The 26,757-nt window shown below is 45.2% G+C and overlaps 1 protein-coding gene across 4 annotated transcripts in view; it reads right to left on the bottom strand.

Annotated features, from left to right (window-relative positions):
• The window catches only part of LOC485120 (lysine-specific demethylase 4D-like), a 49,931-nt gene extending 23,379 nt beyond the window's left edge, over positions 1 to 26,552 (bottom strand). Inside the window, exons 1-3 of one of the 4 annotated variants that reach the window (XR_005375473.1) lie at positions 25,620 to 26,552; positions 16,768 to 17,231; positions 13,648 to 16,044 (exon numbers count right to left, since the gene is read on the bottom strand). Coding sequence is in view for 2 of the 4 variants with exons in the window: in XM_038568268.1 (XP_038424196.1) it covers positions 24,597 to 26,552 (1,956 nt within the window). In the remaining 2 variants the exon portion in view is untranslated. Of the gene's footprint in view, positions 1 to 13,647; positions 17,232 to 24,581 lie in introns of those variants that run through there. The other 3 variants (XR_005375474.1, XM_038568269.1, XM_038568268.1) reach the window with 3 other exon arrangements.
• Positions 26,553 to 26,757: the final 205 nt, after the last annotated feature.

The following is a 26,757-nucleotide window of genomic DNA, read 5'->3' on the forward strand; positions in this document are numbered from 1 at the left end:
GCAGCGGGAAGCGGGAACCCGGGAACCCGGGCGCGGCGCGGCGGGGCAAGTGCTGAGCGGGGCGGGGCGGGGCGGGGCGGGGCGGCCCCGCCTCCCCGCCTCCCTCCCGCCCGCGCCGAAGATGGCGGCGGCGGCGCCCCCGGGCCCCGCCCCGCCCCGCCCCGCCCCGCCCCCTCCCTGCGCGCGAGCCCGGGGGCACCTCCGAGGCGGCGGGGGCGGTCCGGAGCCGCAGGGTGCCGAGGGCGGCGGGAGGCCCGGGCCGCGGCCGTGGGGCGAGCGCGCACCGAGCCCGAGCGCAGACGAAGGAAAGGCGGGGCGGGGCGCGGCGGGGCGGGGCCGCGAGGCTCCACCGGAGCGGTCGCGCCGTCGGAGTCCCTCCCGGGCGGCCCCGCTGCCAGGCCGAGAACCACCACCGGCGCCCGGAAGGGGCGTCCCCGGCCCGTGTGCGCGTTGGGTCGGGGTTCGGTTCCTCACCGGGGGCAGCGCCCCGTCACCGGCCCGGGTTGGGCCCTTCACCCCCGCGCGGAGCCCGCGGCCTCCCCGGAGAGCCTGCCCTTAATCACAGAAGCGGGTTATTAAAAGAATAATTAAAAACGGAATATGGAGCATTGAGAAACTGGACCCCTTCCAAAGAGAACATTTCGTGCTAAGATCGAGCTCACTTCTGTAAATGGCCCAGCCCTCGCGCCTAGGTCCTGGGCCACAGGGTGCCCGTGGCTGGCCCCGGCGAGCTCTCAGGGCCGCCCGCTCCGGGCCTCCAGGCCGCGGCCTCCGTGGGGCTGGTGCGCGCTGCAGCCGCGTTCCCTGCTCTCTCCCAGGCGATCGCCTCGGCTTCCTCTTTGCTACCGACTCTCGTCTCGTCTCACAGGGGAGGGATCTTCAAACCGGACCCTGTTGGACCTCTGCACTCATCCCTCGGTGGAACATCAGTGCACAGTCTTCGGCAAAGAGCATCACTTTTCCTCTTTCCTCTGGCGGAGGTGGAATAAAATGACATTGTATTTACAATCCAGTTGGCTGGGGCTTTTTCCAATTTGTTTGAAAACAGGACGCAAACTAGATACTTCTCCACGCCCCCGTTCCCACCTCTGTGCTCTGCTGACAGTTCCTCCCTGGCCACCCCCATCACCACCTTAAACCAAGCCAGCCTAAACTCACCCAATTCATATCCCTTCATCCCCTCCAATTCATTCTCCAGCTTCAGTGACTTCCTAAAATAAATCTGATGTCACTCAACTCTTACAGCTGTTCAGCTGCTCTCCACTTGCCCAAGGATGCCACCCGTCTCCCCCTACCTGACCCTGTGACCACTGAGATCTGCACACCCCCACCCCACCCCTCAGCTCCAGCCTCCCACCGACCCCCTAAACGCTCAGCAGTACTAAGCAGTATTGGATTCTTTGCCGTTCCTCAAATGGCAACGCTCATTCTCGGGCCTCATAAACTGCTTCTGCTGGGCTGGACTTCCCACCACTCCCACATTCCTGTCCTTTCACCCCTTTCATTTACACCCCCCAACTAATGATCTGGTTAAACATTAGTTCCACAAACCACCCACCTTCCTGACAAGCTTGCCCTCCCCTGCCCCTGCCACTGCCCTACATGAGGTTAAGGGCCCCATTCAACTGTGCCTGCCCAGCCCAGTATATCAGCTTGTACCAAACTTTTACCCTCCCCCTTAGAAATACACATAGTGCCTGTTACAGGGTAATGAGTCAGGAAATGAATGAATGAAAGCAAAAACCCTGCTTCCACCCAACTTTATGTGAATTCTCATTGCTCTAGCTCCTTCATTCATTTTCAAATATTTTTAAAACATCTATTATGGGGATGCCTGGGTGGCTCAGTGGTTAAGCGTCTGCCTGCCCTGTCCCAGGGTCCTGGGATCGAGTCCCACATCCGGGTCCCCACAGGGAGCCTGCATCTCCCTCTGCCTGTGTCTCTGCCTCTCTCCCTGTATCTCTCATGAATAAATAAATAAAATCTTTTTTTTATTTTTTTATTTATTTATGATAGTCACACACAGAGAGAGAGAGAGAGGCAGAGACACAGGCAGAGGGAGAAGCAGGCTCCATGCACCGGGAGCCCGATGTGGGATTCGATTCCGGGTCTCCAGGATCACACCCTGGGCCAAAGGCAGGCGCCAAACCGCTGCGCCACCCAGGGATCCCAATAAATAAAATCTTAAAAAAAAAAAAAAAAAAAAAAAAAACACCGTGAGCAGCCTTTGTGCTAGATGTTGAGGATTCATGGGGAGCAAAGTCAGATGGGATGCCTGCTCTCCTGGTGTGGCACTCGAGCTACCATCTGATTACACAGGTCATCAGGACACAAAGCAGAAGGTAACAGATCCTGGGCACCTGCTGTGCCTCAGAGCAGAGAAGGCAATGCTGGGAACTTTCTATAACATCGACTGCTTTCCAATGCAAGGTTGGCATGCATCGATGCACCACAGGACAGAAATAGGCAGGGAAGACACATAAGCAATTACAAGACAGTAGAGGAAGTGCTACATGCTATGAGGGCCCAGAAGGCTAACCAGGGGAGAAGAAGCTCTAGAAAGACAATGGGTACACTGGAAAATCACACTTAATGAGGAGACCTGTTGAAACAATGGCTCACAAACTAGAATCATAATTAATTTTTAGCCAATTTCTTTGGCTCTCCTCTCTGGATCATCTAGCACTTGTACAAAATCAACAAATAATGAGGAAGTTAACCTCATTTAGATCTCTAGGAGAGATGAGGAGGCTGAGAAGTAGCTCCTGTTTGGATTAGAATGCCTGATTTCTTTGCCTATTAATGACTAAACCAAGAAAGCAGGCCTGGCTCACCACTCCAGTGAGTGGCAGAAAGCTTCGGAGTCCAAGGGCTGTTGACACCCAAACGAGCAGAAAGTTGATGCTCACCTAAACTTGGGGCAGAACTGTCTTCTTTCTAGCAAAGCTAAACTTTAGATGATGTCTAAAAGTAATAATTAGACAACTTCTCTTCTCATGGAAGCAACATCCATGTGTGCACATACATACTGGCTCCCCATGGGCCTGAATTAAAAAAATTCACCCCCTCCAAAAAAATTCACCCAGCCCAGGGAACTGCTGGGCATTTCTGGGTTGTTCAACTGCTTTCTGGATATTTGTCCAGATGTTAAAGGATTACTTCAGGCAGGAATAACTTTGAACACCATAAGTGGAGAAATACTTAATTTATCTGATACACCTCAAGTGTGCCTGGCTGGCTCAGTTGGTTAGGCGTCTGCCTTTGGCTCAGGTCATGATCCCAGGGTCATAGGATGGAGCCTGAATCAGGCTCCCTCCTCAGTGGGGAGTCTGCTTCTCCCTCTGCCCCTTCCCCCACTCTTGCTTTCTCTCCCCCTCCCCTGTGCATGTGTGCTTCCAACGCCCGCGCTAAAATAAATAAATAAAAATCTTTTTAAAATTTTATCTGATATACCTCAATAAAAAGAATTAATAGATAAAAATAAAAATAGATTTTTCTGAAGCTTTTTTTTTGGCTTTCCGTACCTATAGGGAGAAAAGTGTAGTGGTTATGAGCTTGAACTCTGGAGTGAGACTGTCTGAGTTCAAATGCTGGATCCTCTCACTGGCTTTGTGATCTTGGGCAAATTGTTGAACTTCTCTGTGCCTCAAGTTTCTCATCTATAAATGAGGACAATGGTAGCATGTACCTCCTAGTGTTAAGTGTAACATGCATTAAATACACCATGCTTCATTGAGTGTAAGTCATGCATTTTAAAATGTATTCAACTCTCAATATGAGAATGCAGAACATTCTATATTAAACTTTCATATTTTTAATTTTCTTCATTGTGACTAATTTGTATATTTCTATTTATCTAGAACAAATGTATATGTCCTTTGTATTAAGAAAGTTAAAAAAAATAACCTTTCCAACAGCTGTCAGACAGGAAAAGGAAATAAAAGGCATCCAAATTGTTCAGGAAGAAGTAAAACTCACACTATTTGTAGATGACATGTTACTATATATAGAAAACCCTAAAGACTCATCCAAAAAAAACTACTAGAACTGATAAATGAGTGCAGTAAAGTCTCAGAATACAAAATCAATGTACAGAGATCCGTTGTATTTCTATATACTAAAAATGAAGCAATAGAAAGAGAAACTAAGAAAACAATTCTGTGTTCCAACTGCACTAAAAATAATAAAATATCCAGAAATAAATTTAAGGACAGAAGTTGAAGACCTGTACTCTGAAAACTATAAAACATTGATGAAAGAAATTCAAGATGACACAAACAAATGGAAAGATATTCCATGCTCATGGACTGGGAGAAGCAATATTGTTCAAATGTCCATACTACCCAAAGCTACCTACAGATTTAATGCAATCCTTATCAAAATACCAACAGCATTTTTCACAGAATTAGAACAAACAATCTTAAAATACATATGGAACGACAAAAACAAAAGCAATCTTGAAAAAGGAAAACAAAGCTGGAGCTAACACAATTGCAGGTGTTAAATTACATAACAAAGCTGTGTTAATCAAAGCAGTATGGTACTGACACAAAAATAGACATAGATCAATGGGACAGAGTAGAGAGCTCAGATAAAGCCACAATTATACAGTCAATTAATCTTCAACAAAGGAGGCAAGAATATAAAATGGAGAAAAGACAATCTCTTCAACAAATGGTATTGGGAACACTGGATAGCCACATGGAAAAGAATGAAACTGGACCAGTTTCTTACACTATACACAAAAATAAACTCAAAATGGATTAAGGGCCTAAATGTAAGACCTAAAACTATAAAAATCATAGAAGACAGCACAGGCAATAATTTCTCTGACATTGGTTGTAACAGCATCTTTCTAGATATGTCCCCTGAGAAACAAAAGCAAAGCTAAATTATTGGGACTACATCAAAATAAAAGGTTTATGCACATCAAAGTAAAGTACCAACAAAGCTAAAAGCCAACCTATTGAATGGGAGAAAATATTTGCAAATGACATATCCGATAGAGGGTTATATCGAAAATATATAAAGAACTTATACAACTCACCACCAAAGAAACCAACTAATCCAACTAAATGATGGGCAGAAGACATGAATAGACATTTCTCCAGAGATGGTCAACAGACATAAAAAGATGCCCAACATCACTCATCATTACAAATCAAACCACAATGAGATATTACCTCACACCTGTCAGAATGGCTAAAATGCAAAATGCAAAATACAAAAAACAACAAGTGTTGACAAAGATGTGCAGAAAAAGGAACCCTGATGGACTGTTGATGGGAATGCAAACTGATGCAGCCACTGTGGAAGACAGTAATTAAAAATAGAACTACCATATGACCCAGTAATCAGACTACTAGGTATTTATCCCCCCACAAAAATACAAAAACACTAATGTGAAGGAATATATGCCCTCCTATGTTTATTGCAGCATTATTTACAACAGCCAAATAATGGAAGCAGCCCAAGTATCCATCAATAGATGAGTGGATAAAGAAGATCTGGAGATATATACAATGGAATATTATTCAGCCACAAAAAAGAATCTTGCCATTTGCAACAAAATGGATATATCTAGAGAGTAGAATGCCAAGCGAAATAAGTCAGTTAGAAAAAGGCAAATACCGTATGATTTCACTCATATATGGAATTTAAAAAACAAAACAAAGGAAAAAAAAGACAAACCAAAAACACACTCTAAACTACAGAGAACAAACTAGTGGTTCCTAGAGGGGAGGAGGGATGGGTGAAATAGGTGATGGGGATTAAGGATACACTTGTGATGAGCACCAGGGGATGTATGGAAGTTTTAAATCACTATATTGTACACCTGAAACCAATATAATACTATATATTAACTACACTGGAATAAAAAAAACTTTCCAGGAAAAAAAAGTAACAAGTTCTATTAAAATGTTTATAATAGAAAGAAACATTAGAAAAAGAATAAACAACTGAATACATGGCATGATCACACTGTGTGAACATATGCAAAAAATGAAAGACTGATAATTCAGGAATTGTCTCTGCATGATAGGATGAGTAAAATTATGTTATTCTATTTTTGATTTTAGATTTTAAATAGAGAAAATACCTTACAAGAGAAAACACTTTGTTTTTAGAGAGAGAGCGCATGAAGGGGTGGGGAGGGACAGAGGGAGAGAGAGAAAGATCTTAAGCAGACTCCATGCTGAGCGGGGAGCCCATTAGGGGCTCAAACTCACAACCTTGAAAACATGACCTGAGCCTAAATCAAGAGTCCGACGTTTAACCAACTAAGCCATCCAAGCATCCCAAGAAAACACATTTTTAAAACAAATAATATTGGGGGCACGGGAATGGCTCAATTTATTGTGTCTGACTCTTGATTTCCATTCACGTCATGATTTCAGGGTGGTGAGGTTGAGGCCCCAAGGGCTCCGTGGTCAGCATGGAGTCTGCTTAAGATTCTCTCCTTCTGCCCCTCCCCACCCCCACTGCTCAAAGGCTCCCGTGCCCAGACACACTCTCAAAAAATAAATAAATAGATAAACAAAGCAAATAATACTAAATTTAGAAACCACTAAATTAGTAAGTATAAATTTTAGAAAAACTCTTGGGAAGATTTCCTTTCTGCTAGTTGTTCATAAGTCACCAAGGCACTTGGCCATTCTTTATAATACAAACATGACCCAGAGGCTCTGATGAAGCAAGAAGACTCAAATCCACACTCTCTAGATACAGATAAACTGCTTGTCTTGGTTGTCTTGCCTAACAAGACAAGCTAATATTATCACTAAATTAATATTAATGTTATTAATGTTAGTATTATCTAGCATTTGCAGTAGTCTGTTCTGGCCGCTGTAACAAAATATCACATACTAGGTGACTTGTAAACAATAAACATTTATTTCTCACAGTTTCAGAGGCTAGGAAGTCCAAGGTCAAGGTGCCGACAGATTCAGTGAGTAAATGTCATCCTAAGACACCACTGATTACCATGCACGACTAATTTACATACACTAAGGCAATTAAACTATTCCACATTCATGCTAAAACCCAAGAGGTTCATGGTATGTAACCACCCTCCTTGGATCTGTCTAAAAAAGGCTTTATTGAGAAAAGTGGAAAGGAGCAGTAAGAAGCATAACATTGGCCATATTCATCGAACTGTCTCCCTTGGTTGGTTAGCTAGCTTCCCTAGGTCCTAATTTTGGCCATCAGTGGTGAGTAGGTGGCAACAGTTTTGCTGGACAGTATTACTGCTTGTCTCCATGTGAAGATGACTCTTCTTGATGTTTTGTGCTCCTGCCCACTTCCCCCAAGAGCTCTACCTACACTTCCAAATGCATTTAGACTGTGGACTGGGGTCCTGGGTCTCCCATAGGCCTGTCCCCTTCACCTTGCCCAACGCTATGTGAGCCCCCTGCTCTTACAACAGGTTCTGCTAATAAAGTCCCTGGGCATTTGAGGCCTGTGCCTTGGCTTTATTAATTTGCTCCACATGTACCCAGAGCCCAACAATGAGGGCATCTGTTGCAATTCTAATATTAGCAACAAACACAAGTCACATCATCTTGTATAAAGAGATTATTGAGGGAGAAACATTCAGTCATAGCAGAGATGTGGCAGCATAAAACAAGGAGCTCTGTCAACTGCTGGGTGGTGTGTGATCCAGGGGAGAGAGATGAAGGAAGAGAGAGGAGTCAAGGGGATAAATTTTCTCCTCTTCCCTTCTGTCCTGCTGTCCCAGGGAAATGCACATACTCTGCGCAACCCCTGCACCGTCTGGCCCCAAGTCAGGCAGAGAGGTGCCCTGAGATCCTAGGACAGACAAATGTCTTAGATGGTGGGAGTCAGAGACAGCCATACTTAGGTCTAGGCAAATGGAAGGTGTGCAGAGGGTCTACTGAACTAACAAGTCATCTGAATTACAAATTCGGTCACATGACTTCAAGAACTCTTTTTTACCAGCTCCAAAGGTAGGGTGACATCACTTAGGGGAGTCGCCACGATTGTGGAATCTCTGCAGCCCAAAATGGCTGTTTAGAAGAGGGGGCATGTTTCAGAGACCACATGGGCCAACTCTGGCCTCCAAAAATGTTTAATTTGGCCTTCAGGGCTTATAAGTTTTTAAATCAGTTGCCAAAATTTAAAGACTTGAAGACTTTTTACCCCTAAAACTTTTTCCTAAAATTACAAGTTGCCAGCTACTCTGGAAAATTCAGCAAATGACAGCCCCATGATCCTCACTCCCCAAAAATGATAGTAGGCTGATGCCAGGGAGGTCTTACTGTGGGGCAAAAACCAACACCTGGACAGTAATACTCACTTAGATGAGTCACATGCCCAGGGAGAGTGTGAATTTTCCACCAGGGGTCAAGGGTCTCACGGGAAAGGTCAGGAGATCTCTGACTGGGTTTTCTCCAACCAGACAGCCTCTGGGTGCCATGAGCAGTGGGCAGGAATGGATGGAAAGAGAAGGACCCCACCTCAAAGAAATACAAGCTCCCACAGCTGAAAAGCCAGGCCCCGTGACTTGAATGAAGGGGACAGTGGGAGCCAACACAGTCTGGACACCGTGACTTGCAACAAAGAGAAACAGAAACGTTGGCCAAGAAGCCTGCACAGAGCCTTGTCACGTGTCCTGTGCCCTGGAATGAAGACGGGAATGGCGGGGGCAGGGAGAGAAGAATCTGTCCTCTCTGTGTCCCTTCATTCTTCCCCTGGGCCTGAAGAGAAAGAAAACAAACCGGAACTCTCACTGGCACCTGCTGACGAAACTGAACTTCCAACACCCCTTGCAGCCTACTTCCCTGGGGACCAAATGCTAGATGGGTGGTCCTCATCTTGGATACACATGGGTGTTGCCCAGGGAACTTTCAAAATTTTGTACTCTGGCCATTAAAATGAACTTAGGGGGTGGAGATGGGGGTAGGGAGAGGGCATCCAGACATCAGTATGTTTCAGATATACTCCAATGTGTTGAGAACCAGGATGCTGGAGCAACGCTTTCAACCATAAGCTTGCCTGTGACTCATCCGGAATCCAGTTAAAAATTCAGATCCTGAGTCATAGGTCTGGGCTGGAGTCTACCAGGCTCAAAGGCCATGTCCACACTGTGGATCTAGACCATACTGTGAGTGACAGGAAGTGATAGCCCTTTTCCTTTGTCATTGTTTTCGAGTATTTTAGCAAGGGTCTGAGACCAAAGGCCTGTCACTTCGAAGTCTGAAATAATAGTAATCACAAAAAAATAAAGGTAACAATAATGTCATTGAAGTAATATAAAATAATAGGAACATCAGTAATAGCTAGGCGTTGCTGTATGCCTTTAAAAAAATTTATGTATTTCTTTGAGACAGAGAGAGAGTGTGCAAGCAAGTAGGGGGAGGGGGCAGAGGGAGAGAATCCTCAAGCAGACTCCCCACTGAGTGCGGAGCCCTTTGCCTTCCCGGGGCTTGATCCCACAAACTCATGAGATCATGACCTGAGCCAAAACCAAGAGTCGAACACTCAACCGACTGAGCCACCCAGGCACACCTATCGTGTGCTTTTTGCCAAACGCTGTGTTGTTGTTACAGTTTTTTTGAAAAAAAAAAAATTCAACAAGAAGTTGTGATTGAATAGCTTGTTCTTAACTTTGAGTTGGTTACTACAGTTTTACTTATATTGACTTATTTGATCTTCACGACCCCTCTTGTAAGGCTATTATCATTTCCATCCTCAGGAAGAGGAAGCTGAAACAGAGATGAAGCAGCTCACCAAGGTCACCATTCATAAGCACAGTGCTGGGTGTGTGCTGGGTACCACTCTGCTACACCATCTCTCCAGGGAGCCAGGGCCTCAGAGTTGTGAGTCACCTGCCCATGGCAGAGCTGGGCTTCACATCTCCATCAGCTTGACTCCACAGACTGACCTCTTGGAAGGAAAAATGAATGATGTATATACGCTGCAAGTCAGTGTTCCTGGCACACAGCACACATTCAATATTGTAGCTGTGTTCCCTGTCTCTTTAGCTCCTTCTCTTACCTTTCTCTAGGTAACCAGTGTGAACTACAGAAGCAGATTAGGAGTGCCTTTGTCCATTCAGGCTGTTGTAACAAAATACTATAAACTGGGTGTCTTGACATTTATTTCTCACAGTTCTAGAGGCTGGAAGTCTGAGATCAGGGTGCCAACATGGCCGTATTCTCGATGAGGACCCACTTTCTGATTTACAGACTGCCAGCTTCTTGCTGTATCTTCAGATGGTGGAGAGCAAAATCATCTCTCTTGGGTCTCTTCTTAGATGGGCATTAATCCATTCATGAGGGTTCCACCCTCATGACCTAATCACTTACCAAGGTCCCATCTGCAAATACCATCATACTGGGGATTAGGGTTTCAGTATGTGTATTTTGAGGGGCACATTCAGTCCATAGCTGGGTGACGGTGGGGGAAATAGTGAGGGACAGAATGGAACACAGGAAATGGAATTTAAATGATTGAGCCCAGCATAGCATTGGGCTCCCTATTCAGAGAGGAGCCTGCTTCTCCCTCTCCCTCTACCTGCCACTCCCCTTGCTTGTGCGCTCTTTCTCTTTCTCTCTCTCTCTCTCTCTCACTCAAATAAATAGATAAAATCTTTTAAAAATATAAATAAATAAAACCAGTGGCTTGGGGAGAGCCTGGATATCGTTATGGTTGCTGAGAAGAAGCTGTGGTATGGAGAAACTGCCTACTGCTTGTCTGTGTCTCCAACCAGATCAATGAACGAATGAATTGTCTTTGGAATATGAGACAGAGTTTATCTCTGACTCTGCAAGTTATTTCAATCCTCTAGCTTAGAACTGGATGTCTCATTTTAAAACATAATTAATGCGAAAGCGATAATGCCATCATAGAGACTGTTCATTCATTTTAGCTGTTTCTTATGATGTTAATCCTTTTTTCAATTCTATTGGTGGTGTGTCCATTCAACCAACAATACTCATTGAGTTGTCACCATACAGAGAAAACCAAGAGAGGTAATAACCAACTGTATTAATCTGCTGTAATCCGCAAGATAAACCAGAGGTAAAATAAAGTTCTTAGGGTCCTAGGGGGTCATGGGTAAGTACAGCCAAAATGATATCACCACAAGAGAAGTAAGGTTAGGACAACTTGTTCCTAAGGAGTTTCTCAGGAAGGAGAAACTTACTCAGTAGACCTTTGACATTCACAGGGAATGGATCCTGGCATCTTCACCAATTCCTAATGCTGGCACTTTCTTGAATATTAAACTTATCTTGATCTGGGATTTTCCTGTGCATAGCCTCACTCTAAATCAACCGCTGTTCAACTCTCATGCCTGACCATCCACCTGGTAGCCGTTTTGCTAGAAAACTCCTGCTGCAGGCGCCCCAAGAGCGAGGTGTCTCCTTCCTTCACACTAGCTTCAGAGCCCCTTGCATTATTCAAATATGGGCCTCAGCAAAACTCCAGAATATGGACTGCACACCATTCGGCTGTTAACTTAGTGAATGCTAGGGACCTGCCGTTCCTGCTGGAGTGCCACCCAATTACAGCGCAAGTCTAAAGTTCCGACTGAGAGTCTGACACATTCCACGTTACCTGATACAGCAGGAAATCAAAGCATATGAAACTCCTGCTCTCAGGATTTGCATTTGGTAGGACAGACAGAGCCATTTCCAGGGTTGGCTGTGAGTTATGAGTGATTTCAAAGTTTCTCTGGTCCCCAAATTCTTCTAACCTCTGCTTACCTGAAATACCAACCATCACAGTCACTCGGTAGTCTTCTAGAGTGGAATGCATTAACTGCGTAAGGATATTCTGTGCCTATCCCCCAGTATAGACCCCTGGCTAGGCTCCCAGTCCACACTTCTGCTCTTCACCTCCTTTGCTAATTTGTAAGCACATTAAGGATGCTCCCGCCTCAGGGCATTTACACAGGTCGTCCCTCTGCCTATAATGATGTCCTGACTCCCAGGTCCTCAGGGCACACTGGAAGACCATATCCCCAAGAGACCTTCTCAAGATCTCTTCCCACATCCCTAAAAAGGCCGTCCTATCAAAGATAGCAGCCCTGTCACCCCCTAACCCCTCTTTCTGCTTTCCTTTTCCTCATAGTCCTTAGGACTACGTGATATGTTTCTACATGTCACTCTACATAATGAGAATCTAAGCTCCAGGGGGGTTGAAAGTTTGCCTTTTTACTGTTGTGTCCCTGATTCCAAGAACTGTGTCTGGTACACAGTAAGTGCCCAGTAACCATCCTGAATGAATGATGGAACAAATGAATGGGCCCGGAAAGGGCCATTCACACAGGATGTGAATCTTTTGAGAAGAGGCTCTGAGAGATGGGTCAGAGACAACATGCTCTCTGAGGTCTACGGGCCTGGATGTAGAGCTTGTCTGGCATGGGGGTGGGGGGGGGGGAAGGGGTGGCAGTGGAGAGAGACCCCGAACAGTTAGAGCACAGAGATACTGGATGCCAGCATACCAGAGTCGATGAAAGAAAATGTAGAAACCTGTCAATACAAGCATTAGGTTTTTGTAGGGTGGCCCCTGCAACAACATACCCTTCCACCCCATCAGTTCTGCTCCTGCCCGTCCTCCCTGAAATTGCTTATCTCTCTAATATCCAACACTTGTTGAGGTAGTAAGAAGGGTGTCACTCTCACACCACAGTGAGAAGCCGTGAGAGACAAGGACAGGTTGAGGAATTTCAGGGTGAGAGGCTGGCGTGCAGGGCAGGACAGCCAGGCAGCTGGATGAGGGGCAGTTCCTCACCACGATTCTGTTCAACTCAGATCAGTTTCCTTTTGGCTTATCTCTGTGGCCAGTTCCTAGCAACTGTTGGTGGTTTCCTACTTCAAGGGATGAAAGGTAATACAAGCACTGGGATCGAGGGGGGGAAACAACTTCAAATCCATATATAGCCACCATCCAGTGAAATAAATACCATGCTGAAGATATTTCTGAACATCTAGAAAGGCCTCCTTTCACACACGGAAACTGAAATGGTGCCATGGTTAATCCTGAATAATGCAGAGTGTCCAGATAGACAAATCCATAACTGAAACATTTTAATAAATCTTGCAGGAGTCCCATGACCCAAACACCAATCTCTACAAGTGGTGGTCAAGTACGGTTTCTTATGTTGGTCTCACAAGTTTTGGCTTTTGAGTAATAACAGTAACAGCTAATACTTCTTTAGCACAAGTCATGTTTGCACTGGTCTGAACTTGTGTGCAACCTCCAGTGCAGGTGTGATGTGTTAAGCACTCCCTTTGCCTAAATAGCGAAGTGGAGAGCCAGAGGAAAGAGCCAACTTATTGAAAGATTGCTCAACAAGTCAGGGTAGGAGCATGAATAAAGGTTGGGTCTTCTGGTTCTTGAGTTTTTATGAAATCTTGACCTTGCCGTGGTAACATTACAAGGCCAAACATGAGAAGGGGTGGAAATTGCAAACAAGCATATGTGACCTTTTGTAAAGTATGTGGTAGATCATGAGAAAAAAAAAATAGTACGTTTTCTACCAGTAAAAATAACAGGTGGAGGACAGTTGGGCATTTTCTTTAAAAGCTAAATATACTCTTACCATGTGATACAGCAACTGCACTCCTTGATATTCACCCCGGTGAACTGAAAACGTCCATCTACACAAAAACTGGCACACAAATCTTTACAGTAGTTTTATTCATAATTGCCAAGACTTAGAAGATGACCTTCAGTAGGAGAGTAGATACACAAACAATAGTATATTCATACAATGGATATCATTTGGCAATAAAAAGAAATGAGCTAGGAAGCCACCAGACACAGAGGAAGCCTAAATGTATATGACTAAGTGAAAGAAGTCAATCTAAAAAGGCTACATATTGTATGATGTCAACTATGTGGCATTCTGGAAAAGGCAAAACTATGAGGGTAATACAAAGATCCATGGTTGCCAGGGGTTTGGGAGGAGGAAGCGCAGAAAAGGCAGAGCACAGAGGATTTTTAGGCAGTAAAACTCTACGTGACATCAGACGTTTGTCAAGCCCACAGAATGAACATCTCCAAGAGTGAACCCTAATGGAACTATGGTTTGATATGTCAGTGCAGATTCATCAATCTTTTTTTTTTTTAAGATTTTATTTACTTATTTGAGAGAGAGGGCATGAATGGGAGGAAGGGCAGAGGGAGAGGGAGAAGCAGGCTCTCTGCTGACCAGGGACTCATGACCTAGGATCATGACCTGGGCCTAGGGCAGATGCTTCATCAACTGAGCCACCCAGGTGCCTCTAGATTCATCAATTCTACCAACTGTACCCCATTGGTGTGGTGCTGGTGGAGGGGGCTGGGAAGAGGTATGTGGGGGTCTCTGTACTTTCTGTTTCATTTTGCTGTGAACTACTCCAAAAAAATTAATAATAAAGTCCATTAAAAAAAAGAAAAAAGGAAAAAAAAGTCACCGGTAAGCCTGTGAGGACCACAGTAGAACCAAGCAGCTTGGAAAGAGAGAATCTGAGAGTGTGTCCCTGACCTTGTGCTTGCCCTAGAGGCAGTGAGGGTGCTTGATGCACATCCAAATGAAGTGAGTGCCTCCTAAGTGTCCCTCACAAGGACATCCCACAGCATTGTACAGAACTCTTGCACTATAATTTTGGCTCACAGGAAATCAGTGAGCTCTTGCTGCAGGTCACAGACTAGGAGGTGGCACCGCAGAGATCCAAATGACATTCCCTGACTCTAGGTCCGGTTCTCCCCATTAAGTCACTGCTAGCAAGGGAAAAACAGTGACTAGGGAAAGGTTTGCTTTACTAAATATATTATGCTTCAGAGTCAACTTTGCACATATGCATCCAGAGCAGGTATACGGATGAACTGAGTTTGTAGACAGAGAGAAAGTATGAAGCCACCTCAACAGCAAGATCATTTATTTCCTTTACCATTAAAAGAAAAGTCAGGGGGCACCTGAGTGGCTCAGTGGTTAAGCATCTGCCTTCAGCTCATGTCATGATCCCGGGGTCCAAGGATTGAGTTCCATATCAGGCTCCCCGTAGGGGGCCTGTTTCTCCCTCTGCCTCTACCTCTGCCTCTTTGTCTCTGTGTCTCCCATGAATAAATAAATAAAACCTTACAAAAGAAAAGAAAAGTCAGAAGCTACAGGGGAGAAAGTAGGGAAGAGGAATCAATAGAGAGTCATGATAACTATCCAGAGTGACAGCCTTCCTGGAATTTCCCGTACCGAGGACAGAGGCCATCTGTACTGGACAAGCAGAGACCCAACCTTCCCGGGAGTCACCCTGGGGAGTCACTGTCTGTGTGATGGCGAGGTCGGCAAGCCTTTGCAGCTCTGGAGTTAGATCAAAGGAGACTGCCTCGCAGCCCAGCGACACCATGGGGGTGGCCCAGGGCCAGGCCACCTGGCTCAACTGTCACAGCCAGCAGCCTGAAGCAGGCCTAACGGGAGGGCTGAAGTAGCCAGAAGGTGCAGAAATGCAGAGAGGTGGGGAGGCAGGTAGTGGTAGAAGCTGAAGCAGAAAGCTTTATGCTCTCCAGGACTAGGCCCTAACTACAGTGCTCGAACTCCCTTCCTGGTGTCTTCACTGCAATGGCTTAAATCTTTTAAAGTCGCATCTTATGTGCTGCAAGATGTCCCCCGTAACTCCAATTACCACAGAGTTTTCTCCACCCACAGGACTGACTGTCTTCCTTGGCCAACGGCAAGTCTCACAACCCCAAAGATGCTGTGTCACCCACCATCCCAAGGCCCGTCTCACACCGAAAGCCCAAACAGGAGGCAGGCAGAACCCACACAGCCCCTACGCTGGGCATTGCCAGACACCAGAGCCTCCCCACAGTTCTGGTTGTCTGTTCAGAGAAACAAGTCCCTCTCAGAATAGCCTCACCAGCATTTGATGAGGAAAGGCACAGAGTCTCTGCTGTAGTTAGTTTGCAGATCTGACCCCTCTAGGCCCAGGCAGGCTTCGCCAAGTCTCCTTTCTTGCCCACTGTGCATTCCCAGGGACCGAGCACCATCTTCCTGCCTCTTCATGGACACACCATCTCCTTCTTCTGTCTCCAAGCCTGGGTGGAGACAGAGAAAATTGTCTACCTCCCCATTTCCTCGCTGCTCCAGAAAAACAAAGGCTTCACTCCTTACAGTTGCAGGAGAGCGGAAGGAGGCAACACACACACTGACACACTTCCGGTGCCTGACAAAGCTCTTGTCTTAATATCATGAGTATGACTTTCAGCCCCCTTCCCAGATAGTGATGATAGGTGTCCTTTGGACTTTCTCTTCTATTTTTATTCTAAGAGCTCATCTAAAATCTTTCTCATTCTGACCTAGACTTTTCCAAAGATTATGCAGAGCCCATATTCCCAGGTGGTCCCTACGGGAGCAGTCAAGATAAAATGTTAATTACCGTTAGTTGGGCCTATGATAGTACTGGGCAGGCACTGTTAAAAGATGGCTTAAAGCATTAGCTAAGAAGATCCTCACAGCAATCTGTGAGGTGGGCATAGGATCCCATATTACAGGCAGGACACGGCAGCTCTGAGAGGGTGAATTGCTCAAGGGCCCATACGTTGCCGTGAGTGACAGAGCTAGGATTCCAACCTGGTTGATGCCAAACCTAGTCTTTCTAACCACAAGCTCAGAGGTGCAAAGGAAATCGGGAACTTAGGCTGCTAATGGCCAGGGATCCAGAATTCAGCAGAGTTCAGTGGCGTTTTTGGAGAACTCTGTCCAAAACATAGTAGTGCTTTGCAAATTCAGCTTTGGCCTAGAACTCAAATGATTGTTACCTGCGTCACGTCGTGACACTAGGAGGCAACCAGGAAAGTCTGGGAGGGATGGGAGGAAACGAGGTCCAGGCGCCGTTCAAGGACTCGGGGCTGTGGGAGCTTTAGCGCAACGACAGGTGTCAGGGCTCCGGTCGCCAGCACTGCGGGGGGGCCGAGCCCAGGGCCGGAGCTGGGCCCCTTGCGCCCACCGAGAGGCGCATCTCGCCCCGGCGTGGGCGGTCGGCTCCTGGAAGCAGACTCCCCGAGAGCAGAGCCTCCTGTTCCGAAGACGCTGACGCGGACCCCGTCTGCCCGCTGGCTGGGGACTCCGGGCAGAAGCCCCGCCAGGCGCTCAGCTCCCGGCTGTCCGCGGCCGTGGGCTCCGTGTGGTCCACAGCAGCCCGGTCCTGCCCGCGCTTCCACAGCTCATAGCGCTCAGGCTGCAGGATGCGCACGAAGGCGTCCATGGAGAAGGTGACCCTGGCCTCCCCGCGCCGCACTGCTCCAGCGGTCCTGAGGGGTTCCCAGGTTTCAGAGTTGGATCATATAAGGAGCCATTGACTTTTAACGGAGTGATTTGGCCGGACGTATAAGCGTTTCTTCAAATATTTTCGCTGCAGATCCTCTCAATGCACCTGTGTCTGGATGTGATGCAATAGCCCCCCCCCCCCCCCCCCCCCCCCCCCCGCCCCAAGCTGGTGAGTTTTCCCACAGCCCGCCCTTCTCCTTGGTGTTACTTGGTGACGGACTGCGCTCCCCCTCGCCCCCTGCTGCACAGGAGCGGCTATTGCAGCGGCCCTGGACGAGCCGGTCCCCATTTATTAGCCAGGCCACTACTGCGCCTGTGATTCGACTCCAAGTCAGCAACGTAATTCTGAAATATTTAACTGTTTCGCACTACTGGATGAAATGTCATTATTGTAAGACTTAGATTCTAGATGCCGTGTTCCTGAGATGCCATGGTTTCAAATGAATAAGCATCACAGTTCCAAATCCCAAGGCCTGTTCTCCACGCAGTAAGGTTGCAGGAAACCACAATTATATAAACCTAAGTATTAATTACTACAATGATAAAACCTCTCATATATGTCACGAACCACCACCAATTCCAACTTGAACTTTTTAAGCAACTGAAATTATAAGAACAACTCTCATTCATTCAGGAACTAAATCTTATTTTCAGAAGTTTCTTGCACAGAGGAAATGGATTTTTTTTTTTAAAGATTTTATTTGTTTATGTGACAGAGAGGGAGGGAGAGCACAAGTAAGGAGAGCAGCAGGCAGAGAAGAGGCAGAAGCAGTCTCCCCACTGAGCACAGAGCCCAACAGGACCCTGGGATCATGACCTGAGCCAAGACAGCCACTTAACTGACTGAGCCACCAAGGCATCCTGGAAACAGGATAATTTTTTGACTGGCATTTCAATCAAAACATATTATTGAAGATAGATATAATTGAGGGAATAATTGTATTCAATCAGCTCCAATATACTTCTGTTGTCAGCAGACCAATCAGATTCCCAAAATTCTTGTTCAGTGCTAGTAAATCTCAGTTTCTTATCATTTTACTAAAAAAAACTATTTGGGGTAAAAATATTTCTTTCAAACCTGAAGATAGAAAGGTACAAAAACTCACATGTCTTAAGAGTGTGAAGACTTGATAAAAATTTTAAAAACGTTCTTAATCACCAAAATAAAAAGTAAGATTTAAAATTTTTAGACACCATTTCAAATGTAAATAGTTCTTGCCTTAATCTCTTTTACATGTTTGTTTGTTCTTTTTAAAGAACAAGGGTGAAGGATTAAACAGGAAATTGTCCAATAATATGCAATCCTGATTTGACACAAGCATTTTCCAAGATCTGGAAATATGCTTTCCCCTTTGAACGCAACCTCAAAATGAAGCAGCATGAATTGATAGCTCTATGTGTTCCATCAAAAACTAAATTCACTCAAACTATTCTTATCCAATCCCTCAATATCGTCCAAAATCATTCATGTCAAACTCTGGTCTACTCCTTCAAGTTCCCGTAAAATAAAGACTGCCTGATAAAATCTGTCTTTAAAACTTTTTTAAAATTAATTAGTTTGTTTGAGAGAGAAAGAGAACATAAGCTGGGAAAGTGGCAGAGGGAGACTCCCCACTGAGCAGGGAGCCTAACATGGGGCTGGATCACAGGGCTGTGGGATCATGTGATCTGAGTCAAAGGCATCTGCTAAATGGAGATTAAGCAGGCACCCCCCCCCCCCCGGCACCCCCAAATTTTTTTTAAGATTTTATTTATTTTATTTGAGAGAGAGAGAGCCAGGGCGGGGGGAGCGGAGAGCAGAGGGAGAGAGAATCTTAAGCAGGCTCCATACCCAGCACAAAGCCTGACTCTGGGCTCAATCTCATAACTCTGAGATCAGGATCTGGGCTGAAACCAAGAGTCGGATGCTTAACTCACTGAGCTATCCAGATGCTTCTGTCTTTAAAACTTCAAAAAAAAAAAAAAGTTTTAACATGACAACATAGCAAAACTAGTTACCACCCATGAGACAACAACTAAATGTGTGTACATATATCTATAACTAAATGTGCATACACACACACACACACATGTGTGTGTGTGTGTATGCATTTTTAATCCAGGAGAAATGGAAACTCCATCTATCATGATTTCCAAAGCAAAAATTAAAATATGTTCCTACAACTGGAAAACAAAAGCTTTAAACTTTTAACAAAGGAAGTTCTCCCTTTCTATCAATTTCACACATTTAATAAGAAAAAAAGAACATAATAATACATAGCCTATCTTCCACTGATCTGAAATCCTGATTTCAAATAAGACACTCCCAGCCCCATAAAGTGCTTTCTCACTGGAGTCATCTTCAAAAATGAAAAGGAATGGAGTGATAAGCCAATAACATTTTATTTTATTTTTATTTTTTAAATAAGCTCTATGCCCACAGAAGTGCTTAAACTCAGGACCCTGATCAGGATAAAGAGTCGTAAACTCTACTTCTACTGACTGAGCCAGCCAGGGACACTGCCACAATATTTTAATTCAATCATTTGTATCTTAATCCAATCCCAAGGCTCCTCACTGTAATTCAAGAGAGAGTTAAAATTAAAAGCCACAAAAAGGTAAGGATTCAGAGAAATTTTTAATCAGGAGAGATGAAAAACCCTAGCTAGCTGACTTCAGTAAATCATGGACTCAAATTAGTATGAATTGAGTGGCGACAATGCTTAGGTATCAAGAGAGGTCCAACGGAGAAGAGAAAAATGAATCAAAAGATGTTTCTTTCCATGGGAAAGATAAGACAAATGCAGAATTAACACTAATTGACAAATTGGATTTGGGCTCAGGTCATGATTGCAGGGTCAAGAGATGGAGCCCTGCGTCAGGCTGGGGTGGGTGAGGAGCCTGCCTAAGGTTCTCTGTCTGCCCCTGCCCCTACCTGTCCCCTGCTAGCACTCTCTCTCTAATAAGAAAAAAAAGAAAGAAAGAGAGAGAGAGAGAGAGAGAGAGAGAGAGAGAGAAAGAAAGAAAGAAAGAAAGAAAGAAAGAAAGAAAGAAAGAATCAAAAGAAAGAGAAAATACATTTCCAGTATTCTACTATATTTATTGGAACAAATCCACATACACATAGACTCTCGAAGTTCAAACTCATGTTGTTCAGGGTCAACTGTAGTGACTGGGTATGGGTGACCACTGACATAAACAAGAAAGACACAGAATAATAATTTTAAAAAAGACATAAAAGGTTGCAAAAGTTTTCTTAATATCATTCAGCAAGCTGACCTCTCAGTTCATTCACCTCCACTCCTTTCTTAAATGATCTTTATCCTCACCCCAACTTAGTCATCCTATGATCATCCTCACCTTTTCTGAAATCTTGACTTAAGAATCCTTAATTGACTACCCTTTCAGTTTGCATGAAATATACCCAATTTTTTTTTTACATAAATGAGAATCACCAAATGTCTGGTTCTCTCAGTTCTCTCCTTTTTTCTACTCATTTTAGATGAAAAATGAAGTTTTGATAGATTTTTTTTTCCCCAGAAGTCAAATCTGGGCAGCACAGAGCCATGCTATGGTAGAGTAAGAGAGAGAGAGAAAAAAAATATATAATTAGCTTCCTCCTTGGGTTTTCCAGATACTTACTCATACCTACTTTAAAAAAAAAAAAAAAAAAAAAAAAAAGACTAATTTCATCACTTCCCTTCCAACACTTAAAGTTCTAATATTTTGTATTGGCTGATACGTCCAATTCTATTTTAATTGCTGGTATAAATGTCTCAAATTTTTCTATGTTCAGTGAAATGCTGGCTTTGGAGTTAAAATAGTTAACTAGATGGCCATTCATTAGCCATTGGCTATTTATCCAACCTCCGGCCTCTCATGCCTGCCTGGAGGTCAAGGAGTTGGGATTGGAAGCTCCAACCCTCTAATCACATGGTTGATTCCTTTCATTTCAAGGAAGTGTTTATTCATTGATTCTTGTGTGGGAGGGTGTTTGAAACAAGACGAAGTGTTGAGTTTTGTCAAATGAGTAACAGCATCCACATAAAAGGTCATATAGCTTTTTTTCTTGGAACTATTAATAAGGTAAGTTATATTATCACGTTTTCATGTTTTAAATCATCATTGCCTTCCTGCAATAAATCCTAATTAGTCATTATGTTATGTTTATAATGTAGTTCCCTTTCTTAGCTAATTTTAATTTAAAACTTTTGCTAGTATGCTCAGAAATAACATTTGTCTATTACTTGCTCTCATTATACAACTTATGAAGTTTTTCTATCAATGTTGTGCTTGCTTTAAAACTTTGAATTTTTTCTTCTTTTTGAATATCTACTTTATAAAGGTCTTACCATTATGCTGTGAAAAATTATCTGGTACTAGTGATTTTTGAAGAAGCAGATTTTTTTATGTTTCTGTATTTCCTACAGACAAATTTATGTTTTAGATGTTCTTTCTTTTTTTAAGTCAGTTTCAGTTAATTTTTCCTAGAAAATTATCTATACTCTCTGATCTTTTTGTTGATTTATTAGTTATATTTTTTCTAACTCATCAATTAATGTTATAAATTCCTTCCTACTACTTTGTTTTTTCCCTAATGTTATGAGATAGAAGCTTAATCCAGTTAATTTTATTCTTTCAATTTTATTGATAAAAATACCTAATTATATAAATTTTCCTTAATACTATTTTAACTGAGTCTCATATATTCCTATGTATATTTCATTCATTTTTAAATCGGAAAACACTCCAATATTCTTGGGTTCCAGGCATAATCTTAGCGCTTTACAAGTATTAATTCATAGAACCAATATACCAAGCATAGGAGGTAGGTGCCGTTGCTCTCCCCATTTTACAGTTGGGGAAACTGAGTCATCACCATTTAGTAATTTGTCAAGGTCACACAAAGGTCACACAAAGTGGTAAGAGTTAAGCTAGGTTTCAAAATCAGGCAGTCTGGCTCCAAAGGTCATGTAACTAAAAATTATTTATTCTGGGGGCACCTGGGTGTCTTAGTGGGTTAAGTGTCTCCCTTTTTAGTTCAGGTCCTGATCCCAGGGTCCTGAGATGGAGCCCCACGACAGTAGGGAGCCTGCTCAGTGGGGAGCCTGCTTCTCCCTCTCCTTCCAGCTTATGCTCTCTGTCACTATCTCTGTCTTTGTCTCTCTCTCTCTCTCTCTCTCTCTCTCAAATCCATAAATAAAATATTTTTAAAAATTATTTACTCAGTTTCCTTGTTTCCTGGAAATGTGGCTCAGATCAAGTCATTCAACTGAGAATTTTTAGCTTTTCAGGAAAATGACCTCTATATTTTCTGATTTAAAAAATTAATTTCTAGTTTTTTTGGTTTTGTTTTCTATTTCAGAGAGAGAGAGAGCACACGAAAGGGGTGCAGAGGGAATGGGAAAGAACAGTCAAGCAGACTCCCCATACCCAGAGCAGAACTGGAAGCTGCCCAATCCCAGGACCCAGAGATCATCACCTGGGAGGAAACCAAGAGTCAGACAACCGGTTAACTGAGCCACCCAGGTACCCCCAATTTCTAGTATTATTGCATGATAATGACTAAGGGTTTTTTTCTTTGTTTTTTGATGCTTTATTGATGGCTTTTTTTTTTTTTACACCCTAATATATTGTCAATTTTTGTGATTGATCCACTGGTACTTGATGAAAGTGAGTGTTCTCTATCACCAGATACATAAGTTCCGCCTATTTTAATGCTGTTTAAGTTTTTGACACTCTTAAGTTTGCCCATTTTTTTTCTGTCTTGCACCAAGTAAGGTAAAAGTGTTTCCGAAAACCCAGTTCCGGTGTGTGTTCCCGTTTCCCATCAGCAAGCTGTCTGAAAACCAACTCAGTTCTGAAACTCTCTACCTGATGATATCATCAGGTCCCACAAGTTAAAGGGTCAAGACTGCTGCATCTCCTCCCCCCATCCTGCCACTGTCTCCCCTCCTCCGCCCCTTCGAACATTCCTGTGCTTCTGACCAACTAGCTATAAATGAGGTTCCCTCCACTCCTTTTGATTTGATTACTTTGCTAGAAAGGCTCACAGAACTCAGCAACCTTTCACTTACTAGGTCACCAGTTTTTTTATAAAACAATATGACTCAGGAACAGCTGCGTGGGAAAGATGCAGAGGGCAAGGTATAAGGAAGGGGTGCAGAGCTTTCTCTCCAGGGGCACCACTCTCCCAGAACCCCAATGTATTCACCAACTCGGAAGCTCTTCAAACCCAGTCCTTTGGGGCTTTTAAGGAGACTTCATTACCTAGGCCTGATTGTTTCAATCATTGGCCATTGGCTATTTATCCAACCTCCGGCCTCTCATGCCTGCCTGGAGGTCAAGGAGTTGGGATTGGAAGTTCCAACCCTCTAATCACATGGTTGGTTTCTCTGGTTAGTCACATTTAGGTGACTAGGGCATTCCAAAAACCACAGCATTAACATAAGACACCTTTATCATTTGTATTTCTTAGGCGATCCCAAGGGCTTTAGAGCCTGATGCCAAAAACAGGGATGAAGACCAAATGTGTATTTCATATTATAAATCAGAGTATCACAAGGCTAGGGAGAGGGTCAAGTAGACTCCCTGCTGAGCCAGGAGCTCAATTCAGGCCTGAATCCCAGGACCCTGGATCATGACCCCAGCCAAAAGCAGATGCTTAACTGACTGAGCCACCCAGGCACCCTGACTGCTATATTTTCATGGTGAAATTTAGCCATTGACATTATAAAAAGCTTTTCCATGTGTCTTTTAGCCTTGATTCTAGATTGTCTGATATTAAAACCCATGATTGCTGCTTTCTGTTTGTATTTTGTTTTGCATAGTTCTGCTTATTCTTTTAACTATACTTTATCTCTGTTTCAGACTTTCAAAAGAAAAACTGAGACATAGTAAAATTTTTAAGGGTTTATTTGAGCAAAAATCAATTCAAATCAGGCAGCATCCAATCAAGCAGATAGAAAAGAGCTCCAAAATGAAAGATTTTCATAGGCAGAAGGGGACAGGAACAAGAAAGTTATACTAGGCAAAAAATTGGGTTGGGACAGGAACCCTGTCCTTTAGAGGATGGGAGAAGTCTAGCAGGTGGATAACCTAACAAGTACTGGTCAGGCGATTCCCGATCATCTGGTTTAAGCCTCTATTTCTGAGAAAGTTGAAACTATTTAGTCTCTGCTTCGTGACATGGGGCTTAGCTTAAGACACTATTTTGGAACTGTTTTAAACTGTGTCTTGTTTTTAACAAGGTATCTCATATAAAATTCCTGATTTAAAAAACATATTTGAAAGATTTTAACCTTTCTTTTTGCCTTGCAGTTACACACTATAGGCAACAACTTTAATAAGGATCATGGGCAATATCTTCAATAGCCATGAGCTCAAAGGCTAAAGCTCTTCTATCAGGGCTGAACACATCATAGGGTTCAAAGATGGAAACTGCCTGGGGCTTTAATTCCAGAGGATCACAATCAGGGATGCAAGGGCTGCTGGCGACTGGAGCTGGGGTCAGATCCATAGAGGCATAAGTGTGGTCCATCATGACAATCTCAGAGAGGTTCACAGGGGCCCTGCTGTCGCCCCAAGCATGCCTGGGGAATCTCAGCATCCCAGCAACTTCAGGAGGAGCCAGTGGAACACTGTCGGAGAAGTTGACTGTAATTCTGTCCAGGGATAGCAGGCACGGGCCAGGGTGCATCGGATTATCAGGATCCAACGGGGGCCCTAAAGGCTGAAGATCAGGGGCACAGCAGCACCCAGAAGCCTCAGCATAAACCGGGAATCCCGGACTCAGCGGTGCAGGGCTGTGCATCCAGCCTCCACCCACAGGCGGGGGCTGAGCCTCCGAGTGCTGAGCCGTGTGCCCGGTTCCCACCGAGAGGCGCCTCTTGGCCCGGGCCTGGGTGCCAGATCCCTGAGCCCCCTGTTCCCGGGGACGACGACCAGGACCACACCTACCGGTCGAGGGCTGCAGATCTGGGGCAGAGGGAGTGAGGGTCGGTGGCCGGGTGGGGCCGGGGCCCCGGGAGGTGCGGCCGGCAACAGCACCAGCCCGGCCGGCAGAGGAGCTCTGGGTGGGCGAGGGGCGCGGAGAGGCCGGGCGCAGAGGGGCGCGGCGGCGGGTGCCCTGACCTGCCGCCACGGGGCGAGGGGCACGCGGGGCGCGGCGCGGTGGGAGGTGCCTCAGGCCCAGCGCGGCCCTCCCCGGGGCTCGCACCCCCCGCCAGGCGCTCAGCTCCCGGCTGTCCGCGGCCGTGGGCTCCGTGTGGTCCACAGCAGCCCGGTCCTGCCCGCGCTTCCACAGCTCATAGCGCTCAGGCTGCAGGATGCGCACGAAGGCGTCCATGGAGAAGGTGACCCTGGCCTCCCCGCAGCTGCACTGAGAGGCCACTTTGCCGTAGTCGATCCAGCGCGCGGTGGCGAAGTTGATGGCCTCTGCGCAGTTGAAGCCGTGGTTGAAGCCAGAGTGGTAGCCGTAGGGAAACGTCACCATGAACTCGCCAGCCTCCTGGGTGACCCGACTGAAGGGGATCCCGCTGTCCCTGAGGACCGTGGGCGAGATGAGAGCCACCTTGTGCCTCAGGAAGGCCTCGCAGGTGCGGGCGCTGCCCGGGAAGAGCTCCCTGGCCAGGCGTTCCAGGCGCTGGCCGTGCTCGGGGGGCACGGCGTACCAAGTCTTGGGCTGCCCGAAGTGCAGGTAGTTGATGCTGTACAGGTCCATGTCCTCCGTGTGCCAGGCGAAGGCGGTCTTCCACATGCCGAAGTACAGGTAGGGGGTGTTGACGCCCTCGATGACCACGCCGCACTCCTGCTCCAGCAGGTCTTGAATGGTTCCCAGGTGCCCAAGGTTCCACTCCTTCGTGTTTTCATCAAACAAGGAGCCGCTGATGTCAGCACCATAGATCGGAGAATCATAGAGACGGGTTTTCCAGTATTTTCGCTCCAAATCCTCAAAATCCAGGTGTGGTGGAGTCCAGTATTTTATGCTGTTTGCCAGTTGGCGATACTCCCCCACTGTCGTGGCTCTCTTCTTCTTATGGTATTGAGTAAACACACCTGCCTGCCCGGAGACCACCTGCTGGAGGGGAGTTGCTATTAAGATGTCACTGATATCATCGTAGTTCTGTCTGGCTTTCCATTCCTTGGGTGGAATCACCTTGGCGAGGCCTGCTCGGTGTGCACCTTGGGACTCCATGTAAGCAATATATTTGTTGAAATCTTTAAATTCTTGCATGGTTGGGTGGAAGGTCATGACTGTAAAGCTTGGGTTCTGAGTACCATAGTGCTTGGACTTCATGTCTGCAGAATAAGCATGAAAAGCACAAGAAGACCTGAAACCAGTATAACACTGACTGTTAATTAAACTTCAATTTAAAAAATATTTCTCAACTTCTCTTTTTAAAAAGAAAGAAAGAAAAAAAGAAAGGGTGCCTGGATGGCTCAGCTGGTTAAGTGTCTGCCTTTGGCTGGGATCATGATCCTAGGGTCCTGAGATGGAGCCC

The sequence above is a fragment of the Canis lupus genome, chromosome 21 (genome assembly GCF_011100685.1).
Source record: "Canis lupus familiaris isolate Mischka breed German Shepherd chromosome 21, alternate assembly UU_Cfam_GSD_1.0, whole genome shotgun sequence".
NCBI classification, from domain to species: Eukaryota; Metazoa; Chordata; class Mammalia; order Carnivora; family Canidae; genus Canis; species Canis lupus.